The sequence below is a fragment of the Aquarana catesbeiana genome, linkage group LG04 (genome assembly GCF_042186555.1).
Source record: "Aquarana catesbeiana isolate 2022-GZ linkage group LG04, ASM4218655v1, whole genome shotgun sequence".
Classification (NCBI taxonomy): Eukaryota; Metazoa; Chordata; class Amphibia; order Anura; family Ranidae; genus Aquarana; species Aquarana catesbeiana.
Window position 1 is genome coordinate 310,007,834 of NC_133327.1, and position 14,844 is coordinate 310,022,677.

General features: G+C 43.6%; 1 protein-coding gene across 1 annotated transcript in view; it reads left to right on the forward strand.

The window, feature by feature from the left end:
• The window catches only part of DDX43 (DEAD-box helicase 43), a 232,407-nt gene that overhangs the window by 170,883 nt on the left and 46,680 nt on the right, over positions 1-14,844 (forward strand). Inside the window, exons 12-15 of the mRNA XM_073626798.1 lie at positions 6,998-7,125; positions 8,979-9,088; positions 10,482-10,620; positions 10,714-10,801. Of these exons, the coding sequence (XP_073482899.1) occupies positions 6,998-7,125; positions 8,979-9,088; positions 10,482-10,620; positions 10,714-10,801 (465 nt within the window). The remainder of the gene's footprint in view (positions 1-6,997; positions 7,126-8,978; positions 9,089-10,481; positions 10,621-10,713; positions 10,802-14,844) is intronic.

Genomic DNA, 14,844 nt, shown 5'->3' on the forward strand with positions numbered 1-14,844 from the left:
TAGTTATGAGGAAAGGTTGCGAGCACTGAACTTATTCTCTCTGGAGAAGAGATGCTTGACCCCACAATAGGGATAAAACATTTTTGCGGAAGGGAGTTTAACAAGACACGTGGCCACTCATTAAAATGAAAAGAAAAGAGGTTTAACCTTAAACTTCTTAGAGGGTTCTTTACTGTAAGAGCGGCAAGGATGTGGAATTCCCTTCCACAGGCGGTGGTCTCAACGGGGAGCATCGATAGTCTCAAAAAACTATTAGATAAGCACCTAAACGACCGCAACATACAGGGATATTCAATGTAATACTGACATATAATCACACACATAGGTTGGACTTGTGTTTTTTTTTTTTCAACCTCACCTACTGTGTAACTATGCAACTATGTCAATATCTTGACCTGGCTAGCTCTGAGAACAAGTAAATGTTCTCTCCAGCATAAAAGACACAACTGAGCATGTGCAGGTCGGCTACTCTGCCTGTGTTAGCTTGCCCTCCCCAGATAGACAGTGCAGGTGGGAAGGATCTGTGCATACAGCATAAAATAGCCTTTTTACACAATGCAGAGGATTAACCCCTTAAGTTCCACAGTGAGTATAACGAGCATGCTATGTTGCATATACAGAATGATTTTACTGTTGTGGGTTTAGTAACACTTTAATGCATTAAGATAAAAAGCCTTCCGTATGCAGCAGCCTCCCCAGCACCCCCTAATACTTACCTGAGCCCCATCTCTGTCCAGCGATGTCATCGAGTCCGTCGGCCATCCGACACTCACCCTCCTGATTGGCTGAGGCACAACAGTGGTGCCATTGGCTTCCGCGACTGTCAGTCAGCTAGCCAATCAGGAGAGGGGCGCAAAGGGCAGCTCAGTGTCTGAATAGGAGACACGGAGCTGCAGCTTGGCTTGGGTGCCCCCCTAGCAAGCTGCTTTACTGTGGGGGCACTCGACAGAAAGGAGGGACCTGAGAAGAGCAGGCATGTATTAAATGTTTGTTATTTAAAAAAATAAAAGCTAGACTTTACAATCTAAGTGTAGTTGAATATTTCTTGCTATTATAACTTAAAAAAAAATGATCCTGCTCCTGCCAATCCAAGCCATACCACTTATTTGTGTTTTAAGGAGTTGTAAAGGCAGAAGGTTTTTTATCTTGATGCATTCTGTGCATTAAGATAAACCTTTTGTGTGTAGCAGCCACCCCAGCACCCCCTAATTACTTACCTGAGCACCATCTCTCTCCAGTGATGTTTATGAATGTCTAAGTCGTCAGGGACACTCCTGATTGGCTGAGACAAAGCAGTGGTGCCATTGGCTCCCGTGGCTATCACTCAGTCAGTCATCCAATCAGGGGAAAGAGGGGGGCCGGGGTGAATGGACACACAGAGCTGTGACTCGGCTAGGAAGCTGCTGGCTATGGGGGCACTTGATAGGAGGGAGGGGCCAGGAGCAGCAAGGAGGGACCCGAGAAGGAGGGTCCAGGCTGATATGTGCCAAAACCAACTGCACACAGGAGGTAAGTATAACATGTTTGTTTTATTTATTTTTTTTTATTTTTTTTTATACTTTGCAATCACTTTAATTGTTTTGTACCTGTAGTACCTGTACTATGGCCCAGAAACTAAAATACACTTTTTTTTTTTTTTTTTTTATATATATCTTACCTAAAACACACTGATATGATATATAATTAAAATATATATAATTTAAATGCAACCTAAAATATGCTGACCCGACCTTTTAGACCCTGGCCTTAAACCCTGTTAGTACGAGAGTCTGGTCTATGTGCTGAGAGCATACTGTGCAGCTTTCCAAGAGCAAAGACTGGTACCCATACATGCAGTTTCCAGGTTTAAAGCCCACCTCCTGCACTCTGCATTTATGTGCTAAGGTGTCATTATGAGGTTAATTACCTCCAGTTTCGTTATCTACAAACTAGAGGTAGTTATTTTTGAATCTGGAGCAATAATAGTGCCACATTGTAAAAGTGGCACTACTGAGAGCTACCTGTTTTGCCACACATGTTTGTAAAGTTACCAAAACGGGCAGTAGAGAGGCTCAAATCTGACGCAGGTCATCTTAGAGGGCCATGGCGGCAGAACTCTTTTGGTAGTGCTTTATTGAATTCCCCAAGAGTGTTTCAATCACTCCAGGAGAGATACTAAAACATTTGCAGGTTTTTAAATAACTTTTGTTTGCCAATTCATCTCGCAGGATGAAAAAATGAGTTTCCTAACTGTTTTTTCATGTGTCACATTTTTAACCAGTTGTTTTGGGCAAAATAACTAGATAAAGCATGGTGTGATGCATGAAACTGCTGTTGGGAGGGCCAGTTTTGCCAGGGCCGATCCTAGGGTCACAGACGCCTGGGTGCAGAAATATTTCTGGCGCCCCCACAAAAGGGGCGTGGTCATCTTACCAACTCCTCCCCTTTACAAATGTTTCTATGGCAATGACTCAAACACAGAGATGCTCCCCTTAGAAGTCTTTGTTACCCTGGGATCCTCTCATGATCTCTTAACAATAAAGAAAATATAGAAAGAAAGTACACTAATGAGACCTGGAGGGGAGTCTCTCTGATGCACGCACAGAGGGCTGTCTGTTAGAAAGAGCCTCTAGACATAATACGGTCAAAGACTGCAGACATGATACAAGAGATGGTCAGAAACTGCAGACATAATACAGGAGATGGTCAGAGACTGCAGACATGATACAAGAGACGGTCAGAGACTGCAGACATAATATAGGACAAGGTCAGAGACTGTAGACATGATACAAGAGACAGTCAGAGACTGTAGACATGATACAGGAGATGGTCAGAGACTGCAGACATAATACAGGAGATGGTCAGAGACTGCAGACATGATACAAGAGACGGTCAGAGACTGCAGACATAATATAGGAGAAGGTCAAAGACTGTAGACATGATACAAGAGACAGTCAGAGACTGTAGACATGATACAGGAGATGGTCAGAGACTGCAGACCTAATACAGGAGATGGCCAGAGAATGCAGACATGATACAAGAGACAGTCAGAGACTGCAATCATAGTACAGGAGATGGTCAGAGACTGCAGACATAATACAGGAGATGGTCAGAGACTGCAGACATAATACAGGAGATGGTCAGAGACTGCAAACATAATATAGGAGAAGGTCAGAGACTGTAGACATGATACAAGAGACGGTCAGAGACTGCAGACATAATACAGGAGATGGTCAGAGAATGCAGACATGATACAAGAGACGGTCAGAGACTGCAGACATAATATAGGAGAAGGTCAGAGACTGTAGACATGATACAAGAGACAGTCAGAGACTGTAGACATGATACAGGAGATGGTCAGAGACTGCAGACATGATACAAGAGTGGGTCAGAGACTGCAGACATAATATAGGAGAAGGTCAGAGACTGTACACATGATATAAGAGACAGTCAGAGCCTGTAGACATGATACTGGAGATGGTCAGAGACTGCAGACATAATACAGGAGATGGTCAGAGAATGCAGACATGATACAAGAGACGGTCAGAGACTGCAATCATGGTACAGGAGATGGTCAGAGAATGCAGACATGATACAAGAGACGGTCAGAGACTGCAGACATGGTACAGGAGATGGTCAGAGACTGCAGACATAATACAAGAGACGGTCAGTGACTGCAATCATGGTACAGGAGATGGTCAGAGACTGCAGACATAATACAGGGGATGCTCAGAGACTGCAGACATAATACAGGATATGGTCAGAGACTGCAGACATGGTACAGGAGATGGTCAGAGACTGCAGAAATAATACAGGAGATGGTCAGAGACTGCAGTTCCTATGGACGTTAGTAGATAATGGCCGATCGGCCCTCTCACCTGACCCAGCGATACAGCAATGGTTCCTCTGATCAGGAGTCAGCTCACTCTGAATTGCCTGTGGCGACTCCGCTGGGTAGCACCCAGATATGTATTCCTGCAATTACTCCATTCCTTTCTCCGCCAGGGATGGCGTTAGGCTGTGTGGCTTTCCCTCTGGTGGCGCAGGGCAGCGGGGTTCTCTGATGGTGTTCTTTCAGCACTGCCCTCTCCCTCTGGAGTCCTGGGTGTACTTTCCTGGGTGTAGGCCCCCCAGGACAAACCACCCCCCCTCCATTAGTACAGACCCCCACCAGGACAAACCCCCCTCCATTAGTACAGATTCCCCAGGACAAACCCCCTCCATTAGTACAGACCCCCCCCCCCCAGGACAAACCCCTCTCCATTACTACAGACCCCCCCAGGACAAACCCCCTCCATTAGTACAGACCCCCAGGACAAACCCCCCTTCATTAGTACAGACCCCCCAGGACAACCCCCCTCCATTAGTACAGACCCCCCCAGGACAACCCCCCTCCATTAGTACAGAATCCCCCCAGAACAAAGCCCCCCCCCTCCATTAGTACAGACCCCCCCAGGACAAACCCCCTCCATTAATACAGACCCCCCAGGACAAAGCCCCCCCCCCCCATTAGTACAGACCCTCCCAGGACAAACCCCCCTCTATTAGTACAGACCCTCCCAGGACAAACCCCCCTCTATTAGTACAGACCCCCACCAGGACAAAGCCCCCCCTCCATTAGTACACACCCCCCAGGACAAACCCCCCTCCATTAGTACACACCCCCCAGGACAAACCGCCCACCCTCCATTAGTACAGACCCCCCCAGGACAAACCCCCACTCCATTAGTACAGACCCCCAGGACAAACCGCCCCCCTCTCCATTAGTACAGACCCCCCCCCCCCCAGGACAAACCCCCTCCATTAGTACAGACCCCCAGGACAAACCGCCCCCCTCTCCATTAGTACAGACCCCCCAGGACAAACCCCCCTCCATTAGTACAGACCCCCTTCATTAGTACAGACCCCCCCAGGACAAAGCCCCCTCCATTAGTACAAACCCCCTCCATTAGTACAGACCCCCAGGACAAACCGCCCACCCTCCATTAGTACAGACCCCCCCAGGACAACCCCCCTCCATTAATACAGACCCCCCAGGACAAACCCCCCTCCATTAGTACAGACCCCCTTAGGAGAGACCCCCACTCCATTAGTACAGACCCCCTTAGGAGAGACCCCCACTCCATTAGTGCAAACTCCCCAGGACAAACCCCCTCCATTTGTACAGACCCCCTGGACAAACCCCCCTCCATTAGGACAGACCCCCCTCCATTAGTACAGACCCCCTCCAGGACAAAGCCCCCCTCCATTAGTACAACCCCCCCAGGACAAACCCCCCTCCATTAGTACAGACCCCCCTAGGACAACCCCCCCTTCATTAGTACAGACCCCCCCAGGACAACCCCCTCCATTAGTACAGACCCCCCAGAACAAACCGCCCTCCATTAGTACAGACCCCCCAGGACAAACCGCCCCCCCTCCTCTCCATTAGTACAGACCCCCCAGGAACACCCACCCTCCATTAGTACACACCTCCCCAGGAAACCCCCCCTCCATTAGTACAGACCCGCTTAGGACAGACCCCCCTCTATTAGTAGAGACCCCCCTCCATTAGCATACATAAAAACACTCTGGCACACTGGCAGCTGGAGAGGAGAGGACAGTGTGCAGCCGTGCCACACGGATGGAGAGCAGATCGAGACAGGCTTGGGTGGGAGGGAAAGACAGAGGAGGAGAACATGTCAGGCACGGGCCCCCCCCGCAGCGATGTTACTGCGCGGCTGGCCTCTCTCCACACAGAGACCAGCCGCTCCGATCTCCGGAGCTGCTCTCCTTCTCTAACAGGGGGAGGGAGGAGGGATGGGCTGCCGCTTGAGCCTCAAACTACAGCGGCGACTGTGACCTGCGGAGGGAGCTGCCTCTGGACACAGAGAGGAGGAGGGAGGGGAGAACTCTGGCGCTTCAGCACCCCCACCTCTCTGGCACCCGGGTGCACTGCACCCCTTGCACCCTGTCTGGGATCGGCCCTGAGTTTTGCAGTCCATGAAAACTGTGTGGAAAAATAAAGTAGTTTGAAATGCTTTGAGTTCTTCAAAATATCTTCTAAAGTAAAAGTTTGAGCAACAACTTGGTCTTTTTTTCACCCTCACTGATGACACTTCTATAACATCTGGCATGTCCAAGCCCCCTTTGTGGTTTCTCGAGTCTAGAGAAATAAAGTTAGCACTTTAGAGAATGGAACCAAGGAGGTTCAGCGCACCTCACACTGTAGCTCTGGCTGTTACAGGGTCCAGAGCTGAGGTAAGGTACCTTTTTATCAGGGTTCCAGACAACAGTAGAAACGTGACGCTATGATGAGTCCAAAATAAAAAAGGGATATTTTGGAAGGGTATTGTATTACGTTGTGTTGCTGTGCATATGCAGTTACCAAATATATGTTAATTTAAGGTGGTATAAAACCAAAAATGTAATACATTGCACCTTACCAATCAGATGTGGTGGCTACATTAGTTTTCTTTTCTTAGGGTTTTTTGCCCCTCTGTGTTCACCTGATGATCCTTCCAGTAACACGCTTCCTGTATTAAAGTGCCTACACTCTGGATGAAGGAGCACAGAGACACTATTGGACAGCAGCATTGTCAGTCTGAGGGGTGAGGGGAGTGTTGGACATACTAGCAGTTTTAGATAAACTAACAAATGAAAGACAAACTCTAGCTAACACTTTCCAAATAGTTTCAACAAGGTATTTTTTTTTTCCTTTTTGGATAATTGATAAAACCCAATCATTTTAAGCACCTCTGTCAGTGGTAAATGACTTGTCCCAACATTCTGACACTATCTGGACAGCTTTGTCTGCTAAGTGAAGTTGAAAAAAATAACAGACTTGCTGACAGGATCACCAGGTGAGAATAAAGGGGAAAAAGCCTAAAAAGAAAAACTATTGCAGCCATCATATCTAAGAATTTGCTGCAATTTTAATACTTTTTTGTTTTATTGATGCTTTAAGGTAACGTTTAAAAGTAATCTCTTATAATAGTTGCACTTCGGTTTAATGTGTCTCTTACATTTTATCATGCAGGCTGTTAATACAGTGGAACAGAGAGTTTTGGTAATTCCAGAAGAAGAGAAAAGAGCTTTTACTCTTCATTTAATTGATTCACTAAAACCTGAAGACAAAATATTAATATTTGTTGGTAAAAAATTGGTGTAAGTATGATGATGTATAAGGAAACGTATATGGTGTTGTGTCACATTAAAAAGACATGCCATTGTTTTAGATTATTATCATATTAAAGCCAAGCTCCACTTTTCACTTAAGTCATGCAAATAAGTGGCCCAGCATTTAAAAAAAAAAAGCCTATTAATACTCTCCAATACCTTTCACAGCAGATTCAAGCCATCCCAGCAGCCACATCTCTTCTGGGTTATGTGATCCCAGATGTCACCCAGCCCACTTTCCTGTGAGACTTGACCTTTAAGTAGGGTTGTCCCGATACTACTTTTTTAAGACGGAGTACAAGTACGGATACTATTTTTCAAGTACTTGCCGATGCCGATACTTTTTTTTTTTTTTTTTTTTTTTCATGTCATGTAGCACTAATAGGTGGCACACAATAATGGGCACTGATAGGTGGCACACACTAATGGGCACTGATAGGTGACACACACTAATGGGCACTGATAGGTGACACACACTAATGGGCACTGATAGGTGGCACGCACTGGTGGCTGGCACTGCTAGATGGCACACACTGATGAGCACTGGTTGATGGCTGACACTTATGGGCACAAGAGGATTATTTTTTTTTATGCTGCCTCTGCGACGCCCATCTTGGTACACCTTGCACTCGGCCTCAATAAAGCAGCTGCGGAAATCTTGTTACACTCAGCCCGAACTATATGGGCTGGGTGTAACAAGATGTCCGCTGCTGGCATACTGTGGCCGAGTGCAGGGTGTACCAAGATGGGCGTCGGGATTTTCAGTTACACTCATGGTGTAACTGCAACACGGAGCGTCCCTTCCATTACCGAATGTGACGGCTCCGGTCGCCGATCCGATGATGCAGCTGTGCCCTGCACTCTGTACTACCTGCTCGGAGGACTTGCTCTCCGTTCTGCTCTCAGCTCTGCCCTCCGCTCCGCCCGCTGACTTCCTGTCTCTCCCATTCCAGTCAGGTATCGGCTAAGGCATCAGGAGCATTTGTGCGAGTACAAGTGCTCGTGCAAATGCTAGGTATCGGTGCCGATACTGATACTAGTATCGGGACAACCCTACTTTTAAGAATCCCTAGGAGTGCGTCATTCTGGTCAGGGTCTGCAGTACTCATGGCACTCTACGTCATTATTCATGGGCACCTTTTACAGAAATCATTTGAGCCCTTTTAATAAACTTTTACCTCTGGCCCTAAAAATGCATGCTTTCTGGGGACACGGGGCAAAAAATCTTTACATCTAGGCCTTATGCCGTGTAAGCACGGGCAGACTTTTCGGCATCAAAGGTCCGACGGTCTTTCCAACGGATTTTCGAACGGACTTGTCTACACACAATCACACCGAAGTCCGATGGATTCGTACGTGATGACGTACGACCGGACTAAAATAAGAAAATTGATAGCCAGTAGCCAATAGCTGCCCCAGCATCGGTTTTCATCCGTCGGACTAGCATACAGACGAGCAGATTTTTCGACCGGACTTGAGTCCATCAGAAAGATTTGAAACATGTTCCAAATCTAAAGTCCATCTGATTTTCGACCAAAAAAGTCTGCTGCAGGTCCAATGAAGCCCACACACGATCGGATTGTCTGATGGATTCGTCCCGTCGGACCAGTCTGGTCGAGAAGTCCGCCCGTGTGTATACGGCCTTAGAGTGCAGATCTGCCTTTTGATAGCCTGCTAGGCAGTGGTACTCTAGAACATTAACTTTTGTTCTTTATTGTAGATATGAAATGTGTGCACAAATCATTTGATGCGTGAGTTGCATGGAAATGTACATTTCTCCTCGTTAAGAAATATGTTTTATTTTATGATGTGATTTTTTTTTTTTTTTTTTTTTTTTTCAGTGCTGATGATTTGGCAAGTGACTTTAGTCTTCAGGGAATCCCTGTTCAGTCATTACATGGCAATAGAGAGCAATGTGATCGGGAACAGGCCCTGGATGACTTCAAAAAGGGTAAGATGTGCAGTTTTTGAATATATTATAATACAATAATAAAAGACAAAACTGTGCTTTCATTCTCTATAGCCTCCTGAACTAGGTGACAAATAGCAGACGTTCTTTAGTGCATCAGTTTGCCTGACTGGTAGGAACATCATTCTTTATAGACAAGGACTTCTGTGCTAAAATTATCAAATGGTCTCGCTGAAACAATGCAGAATATGTTGGCACTATGTAATATTCTGAACGTGTAGCTGAAAGACAATGCTGACTTTAAGGCTGGGTTCACACTGGTGCGAACACAGACCTTGCATGTAATTTGTACCGCATTGCTGTGCAGATCACATGTGATGTCTGTGCAATGCGAATTCAGCCATACAAATTGCATGGCTGAAATCGCATTGCATTCGCATTGCATTCGCACCAAAATGGTGCAGGACTCATTGCAAGTATTTTAACAAACTTTAGCTAAACTAAACTTTGTAGCAAAGCCCTACCTGTTGCTGTTCTTAAAGAAAAGCTCCGCTACAAATACTGTAGATGCAAACTTTTAATGTTAGGACACTTGCCTGTCCAGGGATCCCGCGATGTCGGCACCACAGTCGTTTTTTTTTGATCGGCTCTCGGGTGCTGTCACCGCCATTCCTTGCAGCTTTACAGCCGGTTCCCTACTGCGCAAAGCGTGCTGCGCTTTGTGAATGGCCCAGTGGCAGACGAAAATGAGGAGGGTGGCTGAACTTCCGGGGGACCTCACCGTGGCAAGGTTTCCCGCACTTGGGGGTGGGTACCTGTCAAACGGGTACCTGCTTCCCCTGAAAGGTGCCAAATGTGGCAGCGAAGGGGGTGAGGAAGCAAACAAGCAGAGCTTCCCCTTTTGGGTGGAGCTCTGCTTTAAGCAAATGTGGTAGGTTTTGCTATGTCCTTGGAAGTCTGGTCCCTAAATGGGAGTGTCTGTGTTTAATCGGCTGATGCACTTGAATCCTTCAAATGAGTAAAGTTTCAGTTTCTGCATCCCTTCAGAAGTAATGAACCCTTAAGGAATATTTTACCAAAAGTATAGTTCCTACTACAAAGGATTCCTAAAATGTTACATATACCTTAGTGTAGAATTTGGGGAAAATTAGTGAGCCAAGCAGGAAATGTCATTTTTGGGGACAATCAGTACACCCAACTGTGTATAGATAGTGTCCAGGTTGTCATATTGCATTGAATTTTACAGAAAATTACAGTGGCTGCAGATTTAAAAGCAAATAAAGTTTTTAACAACATTAAATTACAATGTGGCTTATGTAGCAGTTTTATTTGCTATATTTCATTTATTTTTCTCACAAGTTACTCTTTAACAAGGCATGAGCATTGTTTCCCTATCTTCTCTTTTTTTTTTTTTTTTTTTTTTTTTTTTTTTTAGGTGCAGTGAGAGTTTTAGTAGCTACTGATTTAGCTTCCCGTGGGCTAGATGTGCAGGACATTACCCATGTTTTAAACTTCGATTTTCCTCGTAATATTGAAGAATATGTGCACAGAGTTGGTCGTACTGGGAGAGCTGGGTTAGTAGATATTTGATGGTCATATTGGCATAAAAAGTCTACTTGTGTCTTAGCTTTTGCCATGCCTAAAATGTGCGATTCCTTTTATTTCAGACGCTCAGGTGAATCAATTACCTTGGTAACCAGAAAAGATTGGAGAGTTGCAGGAGAACTGATTAGCATATTGGAACGGGCAAACCAAGTAAGACAGTAGAGTGGGTATTGGCTGTGCTTTAGTCTGAGGTGAAGTCTGAAGTGACAGTGAATCCACAATAGAAAGAGCTGTGCACAGTTTTAAATCTGGCGTATTTCTAAAATGTAATGGCACATTTTATTTGTGCCTGGTAAGCTGGTTTCCACTACAGCTAGTAGTTGCCATAATGAAGCTGTGCATGTGAGTGTATGACACTTTGTGTTGTGAAGGTCCAGTTCATACAGAGGCTGTTGGTGTGGTGTGATAAGACCTTGAGAAATTATTAAAGTAATGGTCAACTTTGTACCACCTAGTGGTGCTGTCCATGAAGGGCAGAACTTCCTAAACTATATTAGTCGGTACCTCCATCTTATAGTTTTGGGGGGGAGGGGTGTCTTGGCTGTTGGCAGACACTCCACTCAACTGGGTGGCCGTTCCCATTCTTGGGGTCTGAGGCTTATTAACCCCTCAGCAAGCCATGGCTGAATGCCAGCAGGGAATGGGGGGGAAGGGCGAAAGAATGGGCTCCCAAATTCCTTACTCAGGGTTCCCCTGCATAGGTCACTTGTAATTGTTCCCCTATTGGTAAGTTCAGTTCTGGATCCCCTGCCCTTATCTGGTTTTTCCCCCCTTTTTTTTTTTTTTTTTTTTTTTTTTTGGGTTGAGGGCAATTTCCTCCCCTTCCATTGTGTCTAGACAGGAATATTCGGCATCCATTTTGGGTTTGTATGAATAACTCCCAGGTGTTCGCACTAGTTTGGAATGCATGTGATGCAAATGTGGTCACTCTTCCTCCTTTTAGTCCCTCATCCAGGAGTGTGAGTAGTCAGAGGATATTCCTTTTGACAAGGATGTGGAGAATGAGGAGGCCAGTGAGGATTAGTAGTCCTCTTTGGAAGTGTTCTTTCAGGAAGAGGCTCACAGGCACAGAGAAGCGCATGGGGGGTTTTTTGGGCAATGCTATCGGAACAAATTTAGAGCTGCCACTTATGGAATACACTTATCCTTAGGTCACTGGGTTTAGGTCCTGGCGGCCGTCAGAGCTCCCAAATTTTTTCCTGTGCATTTTCGTTTATAGAAAGAGATGTATGCCAATTGCGTGCATCCCAAGTGTTTTCCGCCAACTTAAGTGATTTGTCCAGCAGTACCCCCATTGAGGAGGAGTTCTCCAAAAAGTGGATTTCGCCAGCCATGGACCTAGCTATTTCCTAATGGACAAGATCTTCATGGTTCTGTTCTTTAAGGACATGTCTTCTGAGCACTCAAAGCTTGGGTGAAACCTATTGCCAGGTCCAGGTAATCTGGTCTTGAGGATCCTGCCATTTGACAGTACCTAAAGGAGTTTCTGAAAGATTTGAGTTTCTGTTCGTCCATATATAGAGGATCCAGTGGCTCAAATGTTGGGCGGAGACTTTCATGCGTGGACTCTGAGAAAATCTCAGACTAATGGGTCTGCAGTGTGGTGTCCAGCTGTTACAAGCTGTATTTCTGATGCTTTCCTTCTCTGTGCTTTTATGCACTCACACCTCAAAAAAGCATGCTTTGGTGGAATGGTTGCCGTCTCAGGGTATGCCTGTGAAGTGATGATGGGGGGCGCTGTGACTACTAATTAGATATAATCCTACATATATTAATTTGTGAACAGATGCTAAAATACATATCAACTTAAATATACAGAAACCTAAATATGCATAACACTGTGAATATTATAAATGAAAAAAAATCCATATTCATCTGTGATTGTTCAAAAAATCAAAACGTGGTTGGTAAATCAATGTGTAGATATCCTCCACCGCTTGCAAACAGCCAACATCCAAAATGCTCTTGTAAAATATCTGCTCACTGTCGTGAATAATAAGTAGTAATAAGTTGTGCCTTTTTAAGGACAGGTTTCCAGCACAATAATTATTATTGAGTAATTTTTAACGAGGATATTTTTAAGATACAAAATCAATCTATATGACACAGTCTATGCATGTGAAACTTATTCACGGAGACATGTGATCAAACGAAATAGTCATTTCTTGGTTAACAAACACAAGTAATCACATGAAATTAAGATACCGATTGCGTTACATGAACATCCTGAAAATCAATAAAAACACTTGCAAAAATGGGCGTACTGTCCCTTTGACATAATACCACCATGATAACTTCTTGGTAGAATCAATAACCTTGTGAACTTGACAATTATACAGAACGTCTGTATTTCACACGTACAACCGTTACTATACTGCAGGTAAGTAAGTGGTTAAAATGTGAAATAAATTAGACGTTTGTTTTGTCAATAAATGTGGCAACTATGCAAAAAGAAAAATATAATGAAAAATTTGAATCTTTAGAGAAAAATCTACAAGGTGGTTATTGATTCGGGAGGATGATTATCAATTGTATAATATTCAATACATCAATTTTTGAGAGAACATAAGATGGCTGCCGTAGTTTCAAAATGGATACTCTTAAAGAGGATTTACTTCTTGTGACCTCCGAGTTCTAAATATTAGGTGTTGAGGAATCTTCATGAATGTAAAGATATGTATTCATGCATGGTGCATGAGTGTCAGTCTGGGAGTGTGTGTATCTCCCAATGTCCCCCCTCAGGATGGATCCCTGAGCTTTCTTCTGAGCTCTCCCCCTGAGCTCACTTCCTCTCCATCTTTTTTCTCTCCCTTTTTCTCCTCTCTCTGGCATGTCACTTGCCTCTAAATACCATTTCAGATAATAAGACCATAAAAATTTTAATGGCTCTGCCCAAAAGGACGTGGCTTCTTTCTATTGGTTATAAACTTAATCATTTACCTTTCTCGTAAATTTAGTGAGTTCAAATAATACCACCTTCAACCACCAGGTGTCTCACGTGTGTTTTGAGTCTATCCTTTTAAGTTAATACGTTCTATTTTCATAATGTGTATAATGGTGATAAGAGTATATACCTTTTAAATATTCTGGTAATCGGTCTAATATAAAACACACTCAGTATAATCTTGATTAATCACTATTACATAACTTGGTTAGATATATGTATCCCTATAAATGTATCTCTATAAAAAATGGTCTATCTATGAAGACCCATGTTGAGATATATATATATATATATATATATATATATATATATATATATATATATATATATATTAATCAATACTACATAAAAATGATTATCCATCTGGATACATATATAATTCTGGCATATCCAATAAATATTTGTTTATCTAAACATAGGCTACAGTCTTACATAATTATAATCATAATTCTATGTTTTTCCTAATACTAATTAGTTTCTTAAAACACTTCTACTTATAAAATCACACTTTCATATATATTTTCTTCATACCAAAGTTATTGGGTCCGCAGATGCCAAAATTATAATGTCTCAAAATTATTAAAATTATTATGTCTCTGTGACCTACAATGTCATAGATAGTTTGAATTGACTTCTAATAACCTTATAGATACTTTTAAAATATTTTTGACTTGCACCAACTTCAAATCTTTCCCACTAGATGTTTAGAGATGACTTGTTTGTCTAATAAACAGTTCCTAAAATTCACACAACGGGTTTTGTTAGCCAAGGTGTTAGCTATTTAAACAGTCCCTCACTTGAACACAATAGGTTTAGGCCAGTTGAGGTTATTTCTATGTGATAATCGTCTGTATAACCTTGTTTTCCTATGGCTGTAAGGGTAGTTTTCGTTTCTTCACTAATACCATGTAAATGTCTCCTTGTTTTGTGACGAGAACAGCCATTGTTCTACCGAGTTTTCCTCACAATACATGCTTGTAAAAGTCTTCAATATTTGAAGTAGTAGAAAAACTTGGAAAAACATGAGAACGTCTATTTTGTCCTAAAGGTCTCCAAAAGGGCAACAGTTCAATTATTGCAACATCACAGTTCGACTACTTTTTGAGGCCTAAGCATCTCTCATGTTTCTGCCAGTAAATATAAAATATATTTCTTCATGAATTCACAACATCACCAAACAGCCATGACCTCTTTACCCAAAAAGGTGATCAGAATTCGCTTGTGCTGCTACCTTGCAGCTTGGTGTGGT